The sequence below is a fragment of the Rhinatrema bivittatum genome, chromosome 8, assembly GCF_901001135.1.
Source record: "Rhinatrema bivittatum chromosome 8, aRhiBiv1.1, whole genome shotgun sequence".
NCBI lineage: Eukaryota > Metazoa > Chordata > Amphibia > Gymnophiona > Rhinatrematidae > Rhinatrema > Rhinatrema bivittatum.
The window spans coordinates 66487309-66506254 of NC_042622.1; the positions used below are offsets into that span (position 1 = coordinate 66487309).

Here is an 18946-nt window from a genome sequence, read left to right on the forward strand (position 1 = left end):
ACCAAGAGAGGTGAGGAATCAGGAGCAGAGCAAGGTGGGTCAAGGGCAAGAGCAGGCACAGAGGCAGGAGCAGGCAAGCAGAAACTGGAGACAGGGCCAGAGACAACAAAACCAACTAGGCAGAGGGATCCCCAAAAGATCTGTTGCCGAAGTACTGGCCAGGTGCACTGAGCTTCGTTATATGATGTCATCAGCCAGTGCCACAGGAAGTCCTGGATGCAGGGCCTATAAAGGCTCAGGGATTGCAGTCTGCATCCTAGACAGATCCACTGGATGCTGCATGGTGTAGGAAGCTATGTCAGAGGAGCCTGCAGCCAGAGGCTATCACTAGGGAGGTAAGGGGCATTACAAAAAGCAAAGGGATTTAACCGTGTTTAAAAAAAATATATTTTGGGAGATTTCATCACATCATGAATCTCTAATGAGCAATTTGTTCTTTGAACAGTAAAGTTGACTGAATTATCCTGAACCAGACCCAGCAAAGGCATGCGATAAGTGGAAAGGTGCTTAATCTGAAAGTTCTCATCTCTGCTCCAGTTTACTTATTTTATTTATTTATTTATTTAATAACTTTTTTATACCGGCATTCGTAGGACACATCATGTCGGTTTACAAAAAACTGAGAAGGAAAGGAAATTACAATGAACAGGGGAGGGGGTAACTGGGTGAGTACACAAGTAAAAGAGAGGATATTTAACAAGCAGCGATACAACTATTTGCATTCGGTTAGGGTTATATATGCAAATGAACTAATATACAATGTTACATGGCATGTGCACTTGACACATTTAGCATGTGGAACTTGATTACAGTAGCGCGGGGCTTGTGCACTTGATACACAGTGACGGTTACAGAGGGGGGGTGTGGGGGGGGGGGGGGGGGGGGGGGGGGGTGTGTGGGGGGGGGGGAAGTTCTGGGGTGGTTGAAAAGTATCAGGTAAGGGTATAGGCTAGGTTGGGATTAAGGTGAATAATGGGTAAACATCGGCTAGGATTGGGTGGAATTAGGGTATGCTTGTTTAAAGAGCCAGGTCTTGATTCCTTTTTTGAAATGGCTCAGGGATGGTTCTAAGCGGAGTGTGACGGGTAGGGAATTCCAGAGGGTAGGGCCCGCAATGGAGAAGGCTCTATCCCTAGTGGCGGTGAGGTGTCCAATTTTAAGTGAGGGAGTTTGGAGAGTGCCAGCAAGGGAGTTTCTGGTGGGGCGGTTAGATTGACGGAATTGTGGCATGTCTTCAAGCCAGGGTGAATTGTTGTTGTGTAGTGTGTTGTGGAGGATGGTAAGTGTTTTATATTGGGAACGGAAGGTGATGGGGAGCCAATGGAGGTCTTGGAGTATGGGAGTGATGTGGTCAGTTTTTCTGGTGTTTGTTAAGATTCTTGCCATGGCATTTTGGAGAATTTGGAGTGGTTTAATGGTAGAGGCGGGGAGTCCTAAGAGGAGGGAGTTGCAATAGTCGAGTTTGGTAAGTATGGTGGTTTGCATAACTGTGCGGAAGTCATGGGCGTGGAGAAGGGGCTTAAGTTTTTTGAGGATTTGTAGTTTGTAGAAGCCTCCTTTTAGGAGTGATTTAATGTGGGATTTGAAGCAGAGTTGATTGTCTAGGCTTACTCCTAAATCTCTGACACAGGGCGGTAGTGTGTGATATTGTGAGGCGTCGAGGGTCATTTGGTGGATTGAGTTGAGGGGTTGGTTAGCTAGGATGAGGATTTCAGGGTAAAATAGCAGGGCCAGCTTCTCCACTTCTTTTTGGCTCATTTGACAGAAACTGAAAATCCGTATGACGTGGAGTGGGTTTAATGCCCTGCCACCCAACTCAGTAGGGGATCCAGTAAAGTTACAGCTTTGCCAAAGAGTATTAAACCATTTGCTAAAAAGCCGTCTGCACTGACAGTTTCAGACCAATAGTTTGTCTCTCTCTAAGCTTTGTTGCTTCCTCTTGGGCTGAGTCGTATGTCACGTGTGATTTTACCCTTTTGTGTGTCTTTGTTTATTTCGGGACCGGCAGTTTCCTGCTCTTTTGAGCTTCCAGCTCAATCAGAACCTGTATTGGGATATGGCACCACAAGTCTTCATTTGCAACTATCGGGGGATTTTTCCTCTATTTTATATCTCCTCCCAACTCCTTGCAGCCACGGTTCTCACTTGGGAGCCTACACCAGGCCTTCTTGGAAGCTGCAGTTATGGGCCCTAAGACTAGCCACTAGCTGTCACAGCTGAGCAATGACCGGGAATCCCTCCATGCAGGGACTGTGAAAGTTGCCTCCATGGCATCCCTAGTCAACCTGGGAATTGAACCTAGATTGTCCACAGAGCAGTACACTCGGGCTGATACAGTACAGTGCGCTCTGATGGAGCACACTGTTAACCCTCTATTGGACGCTCGTTTTCGACGCACTAGCATTACCCCTTATTCAGTAAGGGGCCGAAAACGCGCGTCCAACCCCCCGAACCTAATAGCACCCGCAACATGCAAATGGCCCTATTAGGTATTCACGCGTGATTCAGAAAACAAAATGTGCAGCCAAGCCGCACATTTTGCTTTCAGAAATTAGCGCCTACCCAAAGGTAGGCGCTAATTTCTTCAGGCACTGGGAAAGTGCACAGAAAAGCAGTAAAAACTGCTTTTCTGTGCACCCTCTGACTTAATATCATGGTGATATTTTCGGGACCTCCTACTTAATATCATGGTGATATTAAGTAGGAGGTCCCGAAAGTTTCCAAAAGTAAAAAAAAAAAAAATAAATAAAAAATTTGAAGTCGGCCCGCGGCTGTCGGGTCGAAAACCGGACGCTCAATTTTGCCGGCGTCCGGTTTCCGAGCCCGTGGCTGTCAGCGGGCTCGAGAACCGACGCTGGCAAAATTGAGCGTCGGCTGTCAAACCCGCTGACAGCCGCCATTCCGGTCCAAAAGGAGGCGCTAGGGACGCGCTAATGTCCCTAGCGCCTCCTTTTGCCTGTTTTTACCGCCGGGCCTAATTTGAATAGTGAATCGCGTGCACGCTCTCCCGCGGACTTTACTGTATCGGCCCGATTGTAAGGGATGGGCCTAAGGGAGAAATGAAATAGGAAATGAGACAAAATTTCCCATTTCACTTCATTTCGTTCTCAAAATAAAACTGACTAAATTTAGTTGGTTTTCATTCTTCATTTTGAAAACAAAAAAAAAGGTGATCCGTCGGGCCTCAGCCCAGGCCCAAGGCTAGGGCCTTGCTTTGGTAATAGGCCGAGGCCCAAAGGTGCCGGAACTGAGCCTGACGCCTAGGCCGGAGTCCAAGCCTCGGAGATCGTCTTCTTTCTTCGTTCTTCATAGTTGAAATGACAGCTGGGGATGCACTGGAGTTAATTAACTCTGGCACCTCCCTCTTCAGTTTTGAAAGACCATATGGTTTATTTAGTCTGCTCATATCCTCAGTTGCTGATCTTTACAACAGCTACCTCTCCCTTAGCGATCTCCTGCTCTTTCTTGAATTTATGTACTGTCTTTGTCACCACCTCCTCCACTGGGAGGCTGTTCCATGCATCCACCACCCTTTCTGTAAAGAAATAATTCCTTACGGGTCTATCCTGTACCGAGCGGTAGGAAGAGCTGCGTTAGTGCCTGCGGCACCCGCGGTTGCCGCAGGCACAGTGCAGCACACCTACCGCTCGATCCTGAACATGAATTTTATGTAAATGTAAACCGCGTCCGTGAAGCCTTAGGCCCGCGCAATCCATTTTACTGGATAGAGTGCCTATACAGTACCCTGGGTGCGCGGGCCTAACGCTTCACGCCACGCTGGTATCTGTCATTTCAAATGTCATTTGAAATGACAGATACCAGGAAGTCGGGACTGCCTGTCCCCCCTCCCCTCCTCCCGAAGCAGGGCGCGAAAAGCAGCCTTGCTCCGGGAGGAGCAAAGAATAGACACTGACAGCGGCGAAGCGAAAAAAAACCAAAAGCAATTTTGGTTTTTTTTCAAAATTTTCGTTTTTTCCAAAAGCGACAATTTTGGTTTTTTTCCAAAAGCGACTTACTTTTGGGATCTGTCAAGATCCCAAAAGTAAGTCGCTTTTGGACGCCTGCACAACTTACTTTTTTTTGCAGCCATCAGCAGGAACACATGGCGATCGTGGCTCCGGTAGCTCCTCCCGACGAAGATGGCCGCCTGCACGGGGGAAAGCGTGCAATTGGCCGCTCAAGATGTGGCGTCACATCCCGTGACGCCAAACGTCGTGACGTCACGTCTTCAGCGGCCAATTGCACGCTTTCCCCCGTGCAGGCGGCCATCTTCGTCGGGAGGAGCTACCGGAGCCACGATCGCCATGTGTTCCTGCTGATGGCTGCAAAAAAAAGTAAGTTGTGCAGGCGTCCAAAAGCGACTTACTTTTGGGATCTTGACAGATTCCAAAAGTAAGTCGCTTTTGGAAAAAAACCAAAATTGTCGCTTTTGGAAAAAAACCAAAATTTTGAAAAAAACCAAAATTGCTTTTGGTTTTTTTTCGCTTCGCCGCTGTCAGTGTCTATTCTCCCCTCCTCCCGGAGCAAGGCTGAAAAAGCAGCTCCGGGAGGAGGGAAGAACTGACAGTGGCGAAGCAACTTACTTTTGCAGCCCCCTCCAGACATCGGAGGGGGGCTGCAATGTTTTTTCGCTTTTTTTTTGCTTCGGGAGGAGGGGAGAGGACTGGGGCTGCCACGGAGACCGGCACCCACGATCGCGGCCGGGGCAGGTGAGCGGGGGCTGGAGGAAAGCTTGCCACCTACCCTTACCCCTGCCTCTACCGCAGGGTCAGGGTAGGCGGTAAGTTTGCAGGTTAAACGCGCGACAAAACGGCAGGGAAAGATAGCGATAGTCGGGGCGCGGGTTACGGGATGCTAGGGAATAGCTAATTCGCTCGTTTGCATGCAATATCCATGCCGCGTGCGGAAGGGGTTGGCCGGGGATTTTAGGACGCGGTAGGAGTAGGTTATAGTGGATTCGGGATCGCAGGAAGGGATAACGCGGCCGGAAAGTGAGTAAAACGCGGCTTAGGAGCAGGGTAAACGCGGGCCGCACTTTACAGGATAGACCTGTTAGATTGCTCTTCAGTCTAACCCTTTCTCCCTCATCCCTTTACCCTTCATTCCAGAGCCTCCTTTAATGTTGAAAGAGGCTTGCCTCCTGTGAATTGATACCGCTCAGGTATTTAAGTATCTTTATCATATCTCCCCTATCCTGCTTTTCCTTTAGGGTATACATGTTTAGATCTTTAAGTCTGTCCCCGTATGCTTGATAACAAAGATTACTGTCCTTTTTAGTAGCCACCCTCTGGGCTGACTCCACCTGGTTTATATCCTTCTGAATGTGTGGTCCCAGGAATTGTACACAGTATTCCAAGTGAGGTTTCACTGGGGACTTATACCGAGGCAATATCGCCTCCTTTTTTTCTGTTGACCATTCCTCTCCCTGTTCATCCATCTTTCTGGGTTTTGACATCACTTTGTCCACCTATTTGGCCACCTTGAGATCATCAGATATCATTGCCCCCAGATCCTGCTCTTCTTTTGTGACTAGAAGAAGTTTGTCCTTATACCCTACCACCCTCTTCGGTTTTTGCAGCCCAAATGCACGACTGCATTTTTTTAGTATTAAATTTTAGCTGCCAGACCTTAGACCATTCTTCAAGCTTGGTTAGATCCCTCCTCATTTTCCGTATCTTCCTGGGTTTCTACCCTGTTGCAGATTTTGGTATCATGTAAAAAGCAAACCTTTCCTGATGGACCTCCGGCAGGGTCACTCTACCAGAGGACTTTCTGTTGTAATTGACGGCATGTGAGAGCGAGAAGATTTCATTATGTAGCACACACGCAGTCCATTCCTCGAGATTTAGAAAGATGTATTCCATGGAGTACATACAATTTCCAAAGACGCTTTCTGCATTTTGCGTGCGCGTGTGCTTCATCCTTAGACCTTTCTCTCCTTCTCCCTGAGTTGATCCATCCTTCCCTCAGTAATCCCCCATCACAGCCTTAATTTCCACCCCTCCTCACCATCGGCTCATTCCCTTATCTCGGCAGAATGGGTCAACAGCTCTCAATCTCAATTCTTCCATCAGCAGCGCCCCCTCCTGCCCATTTTAATTCCTCTCTTTGCGTGTGTGTATATGGGGTTATGTGCACGCTGGTTAGAAAACATTGCACCAGATGATTTTACAGAACAGAGGGAAGGCTTTTAGCACAAGAGAAACCCAACTTGGGGCTTTGAGCCTCTGGCTGACAGTAGAGTTGCCTTGTTGCTTGACCAGCAGCTCAAAGCTGGTGGACGGTTGACAAGAGATTTTATGAGGTCCGACTTCTTTTGTGGGAGGGAGCAAGAGAGAGGGGAAACTGACTTTTTTTTATTGTGTAATATTTCTGTTTTCCTTACACTGGTTTGACATCCTCTAGGGTTTCTGATGAGGAGCAGCTCAGGATATACCCTGAATGTACGTAAATCCACCATGATGGAAGTAATTTGAGCAGGAGGACTTTTCAGACACTTTTAAACACTGTCTCCTCAGAAATAAAATTAAAATGGAAAAAAAACAAAGTTTAAATCATTTTTAAAAAATACTTAAAAAAAATTGTTTGCTAATACTGCTGCCTTAGAAAAGGAATCAGGAGGAGAAGTTTCCAACTGTTAGAAGGCTGACCTTTTTTTTTCATACATTTATTTGGAAACCATATAAGGCATTTGTTTATCTTCATGAGCGATCCTTGAGAAACCACATAGGACTCAGCAGATACCGTTTTATCTCCAAGATCACAGGTTACATAGATTTTAGGGAGTGGAGAATATAGACAGGAGCACTTAAATTAATGCCTTTGCACTCTAAAACTGACATGGAGGTATCTCGGGAATTAGGTCAAGTTAAAACTGTGTCGGCTTTTTATCCCCATGCTGCAGAAAGCAGTGATCTGTGTGAATAACTCGGTAAAGTTAACTCCAGTGTGATTTGCCCTTTCTCCTTCCTGGCGATTGTCAAGTGCTTCCAGTTTTTCTAAGTTACGGTACCTAGTTTCTCACTCCATTATTCACCCAAAATAGTGAGGGCACTGATGTGCTAGCCCGTATCAGAGCTAGAAATGGGACAATTTTGGATCAGGCTGGTCTTGATTCAAAAATCCATCCAATCTCTAATTATCCCCGTGCAGGTGTCACACTAATACATGTAAAACATGAATACAGCACAGACAATTGAAGTCTGAATCTTCATCAGAGCCCCTTGCAGGCGTAGCAATAACACATGTAAAGCATAAACATACCAGAGACGGCTAGGGATTTTGGGGCAGATTTTAAAACATACGCGCGGTCGTACATTTGTGTGTGCAACCCGGCGTGCACAAATGCACGCACATGTTATAAAATCGGGCGTACATTTGTGCACGCCGGGTTGCACGCACAAATGTACTCCCATCACACTGACTGACTCACTGCTGCACGGCCCTTGGCGAGCCCAGCTCCACCCCAGGTGTGCCTCACCTCAGCTCTGCCGTGGCTCGGGAGGGGGAAAGAGGAACTCAAGACATATCTTCAGTACTTGGAGTGGGCGGCTTCTAAACCATTTTTCCCTTTTTACTGTACTAGTGGGCAAGTATTTAATCAGCATTATCTACTCCACAACAGAAGTTAACCAGAGGATATGCCTCATACTATTTGAATGAAAGGCAGAACCTATACAGAATCCTATGCCTCAGGTTCACAGGCTCTGGCCCCGCCCCTTTTTTCAAGTCCCGGGACTTACACACGTCCCGGGGCTTTATGCGCATAAGGCTTTGAAAATCTGCCCCTTTATTTTTTTGTAAAATGTTTGCACAGCCATCGTAAAAAGTGCACAACTTTTATTCCAATGATATGCAAAATCTAAGACAGTTTTAGGTCGAAAGAGAAGAGAACGAGGTAAGGAGAGATGTAAGAGAACCAAAGATTTGGGCAAGATCAGGGCTGCTGCAAAAAGGGTGAGAACCCTGGGCGTCGCGCCAGGGAAGGGAGTGCTGCGTTGTCCTTTTGAGTTAGTCTGTGAGCGTGCAAGCCTGACAGGGGAGGAGGAGTGCCATTTTGTCTGGCGACTGCCCTGGGTAAGATGATACTCTGAGCAGTAGACATATGTTGGCTGTAACTTATGAGAACCCGAGGCATAGGATTCTGTATAGGTTCTGCCTTTCATTCAAATAGTGCGAGGCATATCCTCTGGTTAACTTCTGTTGTGGGGTAGATAACGCTGATTAAATACTTGCCCACTAGTTCAGTAAAAAGGGAAAAACGGTTTAGAAGCCGCCCACTCCAAGTACTGAAGATATAAGTCTTGAGTTCCTCTTTCCCCCTCCCGAGCCACGGCAGAGCTGAGGTGAGGCACACCTGGGGTGGGGCTGGGCTCGCCATGGGCCCTGCAGCAGTGAGTGAGTCAGTGTGATGGGAGTCTGTGGAGATCATGATTTTGGGGCCTGACTTATAAAGCTTTATTTCTATAGCCAGACAAAGAAGAAAAAATAGCAGCCTTACTAAATCTGGCTCTTTCTGTGATTCCGGGTCCAGATAGTTATCTGTTTTTCTTTTTTTAAGTTGGTTTCACTTGCACCTCCTTGGGATTGTTGCCCAGGTGACCTCCAAGCTTCTAGCTGATGGAAGGGCTGGCAGGAGCTGCCCTGGGCCTGCTCTAGTCTTACTTTTACATTTCATTTTGTTTTCTGTATCTTCAAATTAAATGCCAGTAATTCTACACACATAGGGGAAAACTCTGAGGTTGCCAGAATGATATTCTCTTTCCAGTGAGCACCGAGGTCTGCATGAGGGTAACTTGGCAAGCTCCGAGCCAGGCTGATTGTGCAGAGATTTTTGCATTTTAATGATGTAGGCTGCAGATACATTATACATGATCCTCCATTAAATTAATGCAGTTCCTGGGTTTCAAGGCTCTTTTTTTTTTTTTTTTTGACCTGTTGAAAAGCAAGTGTCACAACAAACCCTCAGTGTGTCCACATACTTACAGCTCTGTCCTGGCGGGAGCAGGCGCCCTTTCTACACATTGGAGGATTTAGTGTGAAAAGCAACGGTTCCCGACCTTTTCCATAGTGGTGGCTCACCCAGCATAGGGTTTCTTTCATCATGACACATCATCGCCTTCCCTACTCCCCCACCCCCATGGCATCTTCGCATTCTCCTTTCTTACCTTCCCTTCCCCTCTTCCCCCACATGCCCTGGCATCATCATTTTCCCTTCTCTCTCTCTCTCCTCACTTTTCCTCTGCTTCCCCGGCCCACTCCCTGGCACCATCGCCTCCCTTCCCTCTCTGCCATGCCCTGGCATCGTCATCGTCCCTTCACCCCCCCATGTTCTGGAACCGATAGATGTTGGCCAGCAGCATTTACCTGGTGCTGCTCCTTCCTGCTCTGCCTCTCCCATGGAATTGCAGGAGGCCGGCAGGTCTTGCCAGACTATAGGGACCCTCACAGTTTCAGTCAGCAAAGAGGGAAGCAGCAGCAGCAGTAGCAGGCTCTGAGCAGTGGGGGCAAGGGATCCGGCCAAATGCTGTCTGGTGCAAGTGCTGGAGGTTGCTGACCTCTGGTGTGGCATAAATTTATCCTCGGTCTGGAAACACAGAGTCCGAGAAACGCCCCAGTGTGCTTGTTCCATGCATATGTTGCTGACTTCCTGCTCCAGATTACGGCCTGGTTGCGCCACATCACATTAATTTATTTATTTAAGCAAATTTATAGCCTGCTGATCCACAGATCTCAGCGGGTCTCAACAACATGCACAATCATTAAAACATCAGAACAAGCAAGGCTATACCAACATAGAAATAAATACATGAACAACATGACGAACAAAACATCAACAAAGTCAAAGCATGTCACGCATGCTCACCCATTTCCAGAACTGTGACTGAGGCCAGTCCTACTACCCGTTCTCAGCTCTCTGCCTGCCCTCTGGCCCTACCTCTGCCTGTCCTTTTGGACCTACAACTGATTCAGTGATGCTTTGTGATCCAGTCTTGGCCAAGTTCTTGACCCTTGACCCCCATTGTTCTAACCCTCCACCGATGTAAATAATGTAGAAGTTTCCTTGGATCTCCGAGCTCTGTGACCGATGCTCTGTCTGTCCTGTCCACTACGCATTGTGCAAGGCTGAGAGAGTCACATAAACTCTGTGGTCACAGCTGTAAGCTCTTTTTGGACAGGGAAATTGTGGCCATATGAATTGTCTTCTATTGCTGATTTTGCTTTGTAAAAAAAAAAAAAAAAAAAAGACATCTCCCAAACTGCCCTGCAACAGCAAAATACTGTGTAAAATAACATTTAGAGAAATTAAAGTATTTGAGAGTAAATTACATTGCGTTTCACCATATCCTCTTCAATTTTTTTTTTTTTTTTCATTGTAAGGTGGTCGCGAGAACAAAATGCCTATTCTGATCTCCAAGATCTTCAAGGGCCTGGCAGCGGATCAGACGGAGGCTCTGTACGTGGGGGACGCCATCCTGTCAGTGAACAACTGTGACCTGTCGGAGGCTACGCACGACGAGGCTGTTCAGGCGCTGAAGAAAACGGGGAAGGAGGTGGTGCTGGACGGTGAGTGCCCGTGGTGGAGACCGCAACCTTGTCCCTTCTAAAGGCAGCGCACACAAAGGCTGCAGAAAGAACCGCACTGTAAATTGTCGTTGCCGTACAGGGATCGATGCAGCGTGCGCCCCTTTGGTGAATCTGCTTTTGCCTATAGTTACAGGTGCGGTGCTCTTTGGTCTGACTGCTGTTCTAATACTGTGCTACTTACATATGTAAATTAATCATGAAAATCAGTTTATGCTACTTGGATGCTAAAGGGATGATGTTTCAAAGGCATTTCTGCAGGTAAATGAGTATTTACCCTTGGGGGGGGTGGGGGGAAACCATTGAAAATTGCGCCACCCTGCCATGTGGGAGAAATCTGTGCTCACCGTGGACAGCATGGCTTACCTTTTTCCCTATAGGGGAGGGCAGGGTTAGGGTGGGCCTGGTAAAGTGTACGCAGGGATTTCATTTTGAAATCACTGTGTATGCTTTACCCTGCGCACCTTGCACCAAAGTACGCGGGGTAAAAAAAAAGCCCCGTGGCCCTCGCCTGCCACGGAGAGTTCCCTTTTAAAAAATTGGCTTGCAGGTCAGTGACGTGTATTGTAATATTACAAAAGTATATATGCAGCCACCTCTGGGGTGGATGTCCTAGCAGCACCTTGTTGGGCCCACATTGTTGGCATAAAGCCTTCCAAAGAGGAGAGAAGAGATGAAACAGGATTGCAGTCACTGATTTTGACACTGGGAAGTAAAGTGGCTTAGGAATTTCGGAATGTTTTTATATCCTGCCACATCTAGGGCATCTCGCAAGAAGTTTGTAAGAGCTGCTTATGTTGGCACTGAGTCAAACGAAGGATGGGGAGATCAGAGGGAGCCTTTTTAGATATCAGCAAAGGCCAATCTGAAGTAACAGGTTATCGGTTGAGATGGGAAGAGTGCCGGGGTAAGGGCTCTGTATATGGCTGAAGTTAAGTTGGGCAAGAACAGTGAAAGTCCTTGTTCAAGGTCACACAGTCGTTTGCAGAGCTGGGATTAGCGCTCTGGCACAGGAGGATCAGGAGGTCCAGTTCAAAAGCACTTAGCCGGCTAATTCAAGTTAGCTGGCTAAATGAATATTTGGGCGCTTCTCTGGCTAAATTCTAGCCAGTTAATAAGAAGTTAGGGGCGTTCCAGAGTTAGCCTGATGTCTTAGCCGACGAAGTCTGGTCAGGCCAAAGAGTTGACCTAAAGTGAGGCGGATATTGTTAACCGACTAACTTTAAGATAGCCGGCTGTATTCAGTAGTGCGGTTTCACCATTGAATACACCTCCAAAGTTAACCAGATCAGTTTATCTGGCAAACTTTGCTAGCCGAGCTGTGTCTGAATATGGACCTCAAAGTGTTTTATCCACTCGAGTCGGTGGCAGAGCCAGGATTAAAACTCGCATCTCAGAGTTGGACACATCTTGTTTTACGCTCCCTACCGTAAAGCATCATGGGACGAGGGCAAACTAACAGATCCCCCTGATTGACTGGTGACCTCTGTTTGTGGTACTTTTGGTAGATGCTTTCACTAAAATTTGAGCTGGGTACTGCCCTGATGTAAGAAGAGGTACCTCAGCACAGACACTATAAGCTGTCAAACACATCTCCTCTCTACATGCAAAGGGTCAGAGCCCAGCTGCTTGATACAAAAACCTTAAAAAGAGATAAAACAAAAAGAGAGCACATGCCCTAGGGAGGGATGGGCTAAGGACAGATGAATGATGAGAACAGGGGATGCAGCCAAGGCAGAGTGAGTTCGTTGGCGGTCCTGAGTAAGAATGTAAATATCCATTTCAAAAGTTAACTGTTAAACAATAAATACCTGCAGGAGTTCCCTTGGATGGCTCTCACTAGCTTCTCCCCCATCCCACTGCTTGATGTGCCCGTGTGTTCCCCGGGCTGGCTAATAGGCTTGGCCTTCCCCATCTTAGGAAGCCACATAGCATGTTGGAAAGGGGAACCCACAAGTCAGTGGCAGGCCAGCTTGAGCGGGTCCCCAGCTCGTGCAGCAAATGTTAGACATTAAAAGACTTTATTGACTGTTTAAAGATTTACCGGATTAAATCCCTACACCTGAAGTTTGGATGTTGCAGGGAGAACTGGGCAAGTGACCCTGGTTTCTGTTCCTCTGGCTGGCCAAGGGGCTAGGGCTGGTTCCTTCTGGTGAAATAGTGCACACAGCTCTTCCATTGAGATTGCCAGAGTGCAGCTCCTGAGAGAGCTGCATCCTGCTCAACTCATGATCTGCACTGTAAATGCCCTGGTATACCAAAAATTCCTCTAGATCAAGGCTTGGTTCAAAAAAAAAAAAATCTTCAGTCTTGCCCTCAAGTTATTTCTTGTATGGTGGGCTACAGCCATCAAATTCTACTATAATGAATTGTCCTCAGCATGCCAGCTGATTTGTTATAAGGTGGGAGTTATAAAGAGGCAGCACCAGTTTGAGGGGGAGGGGCAGAAGATGACTCAGAACTAGATGGGAAGGAGGAAGTTGCAGGGGAGGTTAAAAAGGTGAAAAAAAGAGGTAAGTTTTATTGTTTGATTTGCATTTAATATTCTCCCCCTCTTTCCTTCCTCCCATCCTCACTCCATTCATTTCCTGTAAACTGGAATAACCCAGCAGTGCCCTATTGATCATGTATCCCATGACAGAGCCGTGGAGGAAGGGAGAAAACAAGACTGTGAGCTGCCTGTGCACCTCCATCAGTCTGCCAGAACCTTCCTGGCAAGGCTCAGCCATCAGCTCCTCTCTGCATCCATGAAGGAGAGACAGCTGCTGATTTTTTTTTTTTTTTTTAGCTGCTGGGAGATGTTTTAGCTATCTCAGTGGTTTTCACTGGGGCTGCAAACAGGTCAGAATTTCAGGATATCCTTAATGAATGTGCATGAAAGAGAGTTGCATGCAATTGAGGCAGTGATGCTTGCAGATCCCCTTCTGCATATTTGTTAGAGAGAGCCTGAGAACTTAACACATTTGCGGCCCTTGAGGACCGTTGGTAAATACTTCTGAACTGAGCCATTCAGTGTCATGTTAAAGGGACATGCATAATGCCTCTGTCTACCTCAGGGCTTTCCAAAGCTCTCCTGGGGACCCCACAGCCAGTCTGGTTTTCAGGATATACACATGAGATACATTTGTGTACATTGGAGATCCAGCATATACAGATTTACCTCCTGAGTATTCACTGTGGATAACCAGAAAACCCAACTAGGACAGGTCTGGGAAGCCCTGATCTAGCATCTTCTTAGTTCAGGGGTAGCCAATGCCAGTCTCCAGTGAAGAGCCACAAACAGGCCTTCAGGATATCCAGAGTGAATATGCAGGAGCTAGATTTGCATGCACTGCCTGCGTCCACTGTATGCAAATATCTTATGCATATTCACAGTGGATATCCTGAAGACCCGGCTTGTTTGTGGCTTTTGAAACCTGGAGATGGCTATCTCGGTCTTGGATGATTAGAAAATTGTATTTTAATTTAGAATGCGGCAAATAACTGTGGCAGCAAACTCTCAAGTCCTCAAAAGCGAATCCATGTCTTGCCCTCTGGAAAAGCAGTGTTTGAATGAATATAGTTACGGTAATTTGGAACCTCTGTAAAGCAAGACACATCCCCCCTGAGCCCAGGGCCAGTACTAGCTTTTTTGCTGCTCTGTGCAAACAATTACTGTGCTGCCCTCCCCCCCCGCATTCATTCTCTGTCTCGGGCCCACCCAAAAAAAAGCCCAGCTCCCTTCAGTGATACAAAATTTTAAAACTGACCCCCCCAGCCCATGGCTGGTGCAAGGGCGAACCTTATAGCCTTGCACATCGCGCCCCCTCCCCCGCACACACAGTTAAGTTATGCATTTTATATTTTACATGAAAAATATCAAAGTACAGTATTCTGAGGTCAAAATATCACTTACAATATATTTAAATGCAATGGTGCGATGCCAACCAGAAATCCCTGCAAAAAAAGACATTTTGAACCCTTATGGTATTAGGCCTATTATGATATGTGTTGGGTGTGGGCTCGACCCTCTGAAAGCCCGAATACACTAATAGACTTCCTACGGTATTAGGAAAATGCCTCACCTCTTTCACACATGCAGCACATAAACAGACCCTCACCAAATACAAAATAGAGCAACCATAAAGTAGAAATACAAACGTGCAGACAAATACTGAACTGGAAACCACAGGAAGCCAGACACTCTATGCAGTGCAACAATGAAAACAGAACCAACACCTTTCCTCATACATCAAACAAAATCAAGAAATAAAATAAATACATATTTATTTATTTGTGTGTTTTTATATATCGAAGTTTGGAACAGGCCTTCACTCCGGTTTACAAATATAACAACTTCTTACAATAAAGGTCAAAACAGATAATTTTGTACAATAACGGATATAGTTTGTTAGTTTTTAACTTTACTAACAGTGATTTTACTAACTTTACTAACAGTAACATGGCAACTAGTAATATAATGATTAACATTGTTGACAATTTCTATTCAGCCTATTAAGTGTGAAAAATCTCTTTTTTTTTTTCAAAATCATTTTTATTAGTGGGACTGTATCGTTAGGGGGTAGGAGGGTATGGGTGTTGTCGGAAGGGTAAGGGGGGTGGTAAGGGGGAGGGGGTGGGTATAACGAGGGGATAGATTGTGGGGAATGGGATCGGGGGGGGGGAATTGGGGAAAAGGGGTGTATAATCATAATACTAAAAACATACTAATAATATTTTTAAAAAAGCTGATGAATAAAAGATCAAATAATTAAACTCGTATACAAGTCTTTTTAAATGTCCCAAACCAATAAAATATTTCAAAACAGCAGACACAGCAATTAACACCTGAAAAATAAAAACTAAAATGGATTTTAAAAATTCACACTCTCCATACCTGGGAACTTTGGATTTCCTGGGATTGTTGTGAAGTAGTGGGAGTGGGATGCACTAACTTTCTCCTTTCTTTCTTTTATCTCTCTCTCTCTCTCTCTCTTTATATATATACAAGCCGTTAAGCCCGTTAAAACGGGCTACATTAACATTTTTTTTTTTGGATCATTTCCTTCCCCCTCATGCTCCCTCCCATCTCCCCCACTCTCTCCCCTCAGTCACTCCTCTCTCTCCCCCCCTCCCTCCTCCCCTCAGTCACTCCCCCCTCCTCCCTCCCTCAGTCACTCCCATCTCCCCCCCCTCAGTCACTCCTCCCTCCCTCCTCCCCTGAGTCACTCCTCCCTCCCCCCTCCCTCTTCCCCTCAGTCACTCCTCCCTCCCCTCAGTCAGTCACTCTTCTCTCCCCCCTCCCCTGAGTCACTCTTCTCTCCCCCCTCCCCTGAGTCACTCCTCTCTCCCCCCTCCCTCCTCCCCTCAGTCGATCTCCGCCGAAGACCCGGAGCGGCAGGAGCGGCAGCGGCGGCGGCCCGAAGACCCGGAGCGGCGGCGGCATGCGCGCGAGGGAGGGACAGACGGACGGAAGGAAGTCTGTCCCTCCCTCGCGCGCATGCCGCCGCCGCTCCGGGTCTTCGGGCCGCCGCTCCTGCCGCTCCGGGTCTTCGGGCCGCCGCTCCAGCCCGGGTCTTCGGGCCGGTGCCGCCGCCGCCGCTCTTCGGGCCGCCGCTGCCGCTCCCGCCGCTCCGGGTCTTCGGGCCGGTGCCGCCGCCGCCGCTCCGGGTCTTCGGGCCGCCGCTCCTGCCGCTCCGGGTCTTCGGGCCGGTGCCGCCGCCGCCGCTCTTCGGGCCGCCGCTGCCGCTCCCGCCGCTCCGGGTCTTCGGGCCGGTGCCGCCGCCGCCGCTCCGGGTCTTCGGGCCGCCGCTCCTACAGCACCATTTTTATTTTTAAAAGGCACACTGTGACCGACGTGCTCGCATGCGCGGTAGAGCTGCTCTCTACTGCGCATTTGCGGCACGTCGGTCAACCTTCGTTTATTAGGTTGATATATCTATATCTATATATACACTCTCAGACAAACCCATGGGCATCTCCAGCTCTTCTTTGATTGGGATCTACCAGCAACCCCAAGCTCTCATCTTAATTTCAGCTGCTGGCAGGTTGGGATCCACCTGCAGCCCATTCTTTCTTCTCTCTCATATAAACACCCATCACAAGCAGTCTCCCATTCACACACCCACTCATTCCAGGCAGCCTCCCATTCACTTACTCACACATGCTGACCCGGAAGTCAGGGTCATTTCTCCTCTGCTGCTGCTGCCGCTGCCACGCTTTTCCTTCTGTCTGGAGAGCAGCTGTTCTGCAGCTCATCTTCCTGTGCTGGCCCCAAGGTAATTCAACACTTGCGGTGCCATCACTTCCTGTATTCCCATCTCGCGAGAATACAGGAAGTTCTAGCACTGCGAGTATTGAATACCATGGGGCAGCACCGCAAGAGGATCTGCCAATCGGGCTCCCTCTGCTGTGGCCTCCTGCTTCTGCTGCCAGTGGGATCGGATCCACCGACAGCAGCACGGGCTTCCTCTTGCTCCCAATGCCGCCCCACCGGGTATGCTGCCCTGTGCAGTTGCTTGGTTTGCACACCCGGTGGCGCCTGCCCTGCCTGAGCTTTTATAGATTTCTAAACAATAATTAAGCATTTATTGCAGGCATTCTGCAGGAGAGGATTAATCACAGATTAGTGCAGTGCACTTGCTCACATCCTCCATTTGGATTTTTGGACAGTGTTTGAAACTTCTGTGTTAGGATTTTGCTTGCTACACAGCCTCATCCTACCTTGCTGCCTCCTGCAGTGATACCTCTTTTCACCAGCAGAGGCCCTCAGTAAGACTCACCACTAGCCTTGCCAAGCTCCTCCTTGCCGCTCTTACCACACTCATGCTCCTGCCGTATGTAAACTTGCCTTACCATTGTATCCTTGCCTTCTCATGGTATCGCCCTTGTTCCTTGCCTTGCCTTATGGCGTTTGGGCCTTCTTGCTTCTTGCATTGAGGCCTTCGGGTCTGCTCTGTCTAGTACCCTGCCTTGTGGTTTATCCAGGCCTTCCTGTAGCCTAGTGCTTTCACCCCCCACCCCCCCCTTTTGTTGCCTTCAGGCTTATATGTTCTTTGCTCAGTGTTATCCTTGTCTGTCTTGTCTAATTCTTGCCCTAGTGTACCTTGTTTGGTCTTGTCCTTGGTTAGTCTTGTCGTGCCCTGCTAGTCCTGTCTGTTCCAGTATCCTGTCCAGTCCTGTCTATACTAGAGTCTTGTCTTTACCTTGCCCTGCCTCAGTGTGTGTCTTGTCTAGTTCCAGGTCCTGCCCGGTACCCAGTCTTGCCTTGTGTCCATTTATCGATCCTTGTCCAGTCTGCCAAGCCCTGCCTGCTTCGCCCAGCCTTGCCTGTCCACCCATACCTTGTCTAGTCTGATTCCAGTCTGTATGGACTCACTACCATGTACTGCTGCCGCAAAGGCCTACTGGCCCCCAGAACCCAAGGGCTCAACCTGCGGGGGGAGGGGGCTGGCTAGGCGGAAGACCGGCCCTTGTCTAGTCCAGAGTCCTGCCTTGCAGTCCCATGCCACTCTCCAGGTGGGCGTCCCTGATACCAGAAACCGTGATATCCTGCATGCTGTTTTTTCAGACAATAGAACAGCTTTTAGTACATTTTATGACATTGCTATTGCAGGCAGGGACTAGCAAGCAGGTGAAGAAACCAAGAACATAAGTATGACAGCAGCCAGAGCAGTGGGATGGAGGAGATTCCCCGGTCTCCGTCAGCCGAGGACATGGTAAAAACGGGGGCCAGAGCAGTGGGGCTAGAGGAGTGCTCCAGTCTCCATCAGCTGAAGACAGAGGCCTTTCCTTTGCTGTTGCTCTGTGCTGCCTGCCCTGCTGTCTCTCTTCAGGCACCTTTCTGCTCTGCTGGGTGCCAGCAGCCACGCTGGGGCAGTGGAGTGAGGAGGGAGAGAGCTGGTGTTGGTGGTGTGGAGGGACAGAGGCAGCGGGGATTGGTTGAGGGATGGGGTGGGGAGACTGCAGTGCAGAATGGCAACATAGGATAACACATAGTACCAGAGCAACTATTAACATGCGTGCACAGCAACTGGAAGAATGCACACGCACATATATACACACACGCTCGCTCCCTGAACCTCCTGTAACATATTAACACTATCAATCAAATCTTTTTTTTTCTTAAAATGTGCTTTTTTTTTTTTTTTTTCAGTTTTATAATTTTTTTTTTTCAGTTTTATAATTTTAGACCTGTTTCTCAGTCCAGCCTCTTTAGGAAAAGTGAATCACGTGAAATTGTATTTCTGCTTAAAGTAATTAAAGTTTCTCAGGATAAAAAGGCAAGATGTAGGAATCGGTTAATTTGGTTACGCACGCACGCTTTTTGCTGCTTGCATATCATCCATCTTGTGTCGCTTCCCTCTTCGGTACGTTTGGCTTA

General features: G+C 47.9%; 1 protein-coding gene across 1 annotated transcript in view; it reads left to right on the forward strand.

Annotated features, from left to right (window-relative positions):
- The window catches only part of SNTA1 (syntrophin alpha 1), a 185796-nt gene that overhangs the window by 8294 nt on the left and 158556 nt on the right, over window positions 1-18946 (forward strand). The window contains exon 2 of the mRNA XM_029611787.1: window positions 10381-10566. Within this exon, the coding sequence (XP_029467647.1) occupies window positions 10381-10566 (186 nt within the window). The remainder of the gene's footprint in view (window positions 1-10380; window positions 10567-18946) is intronic.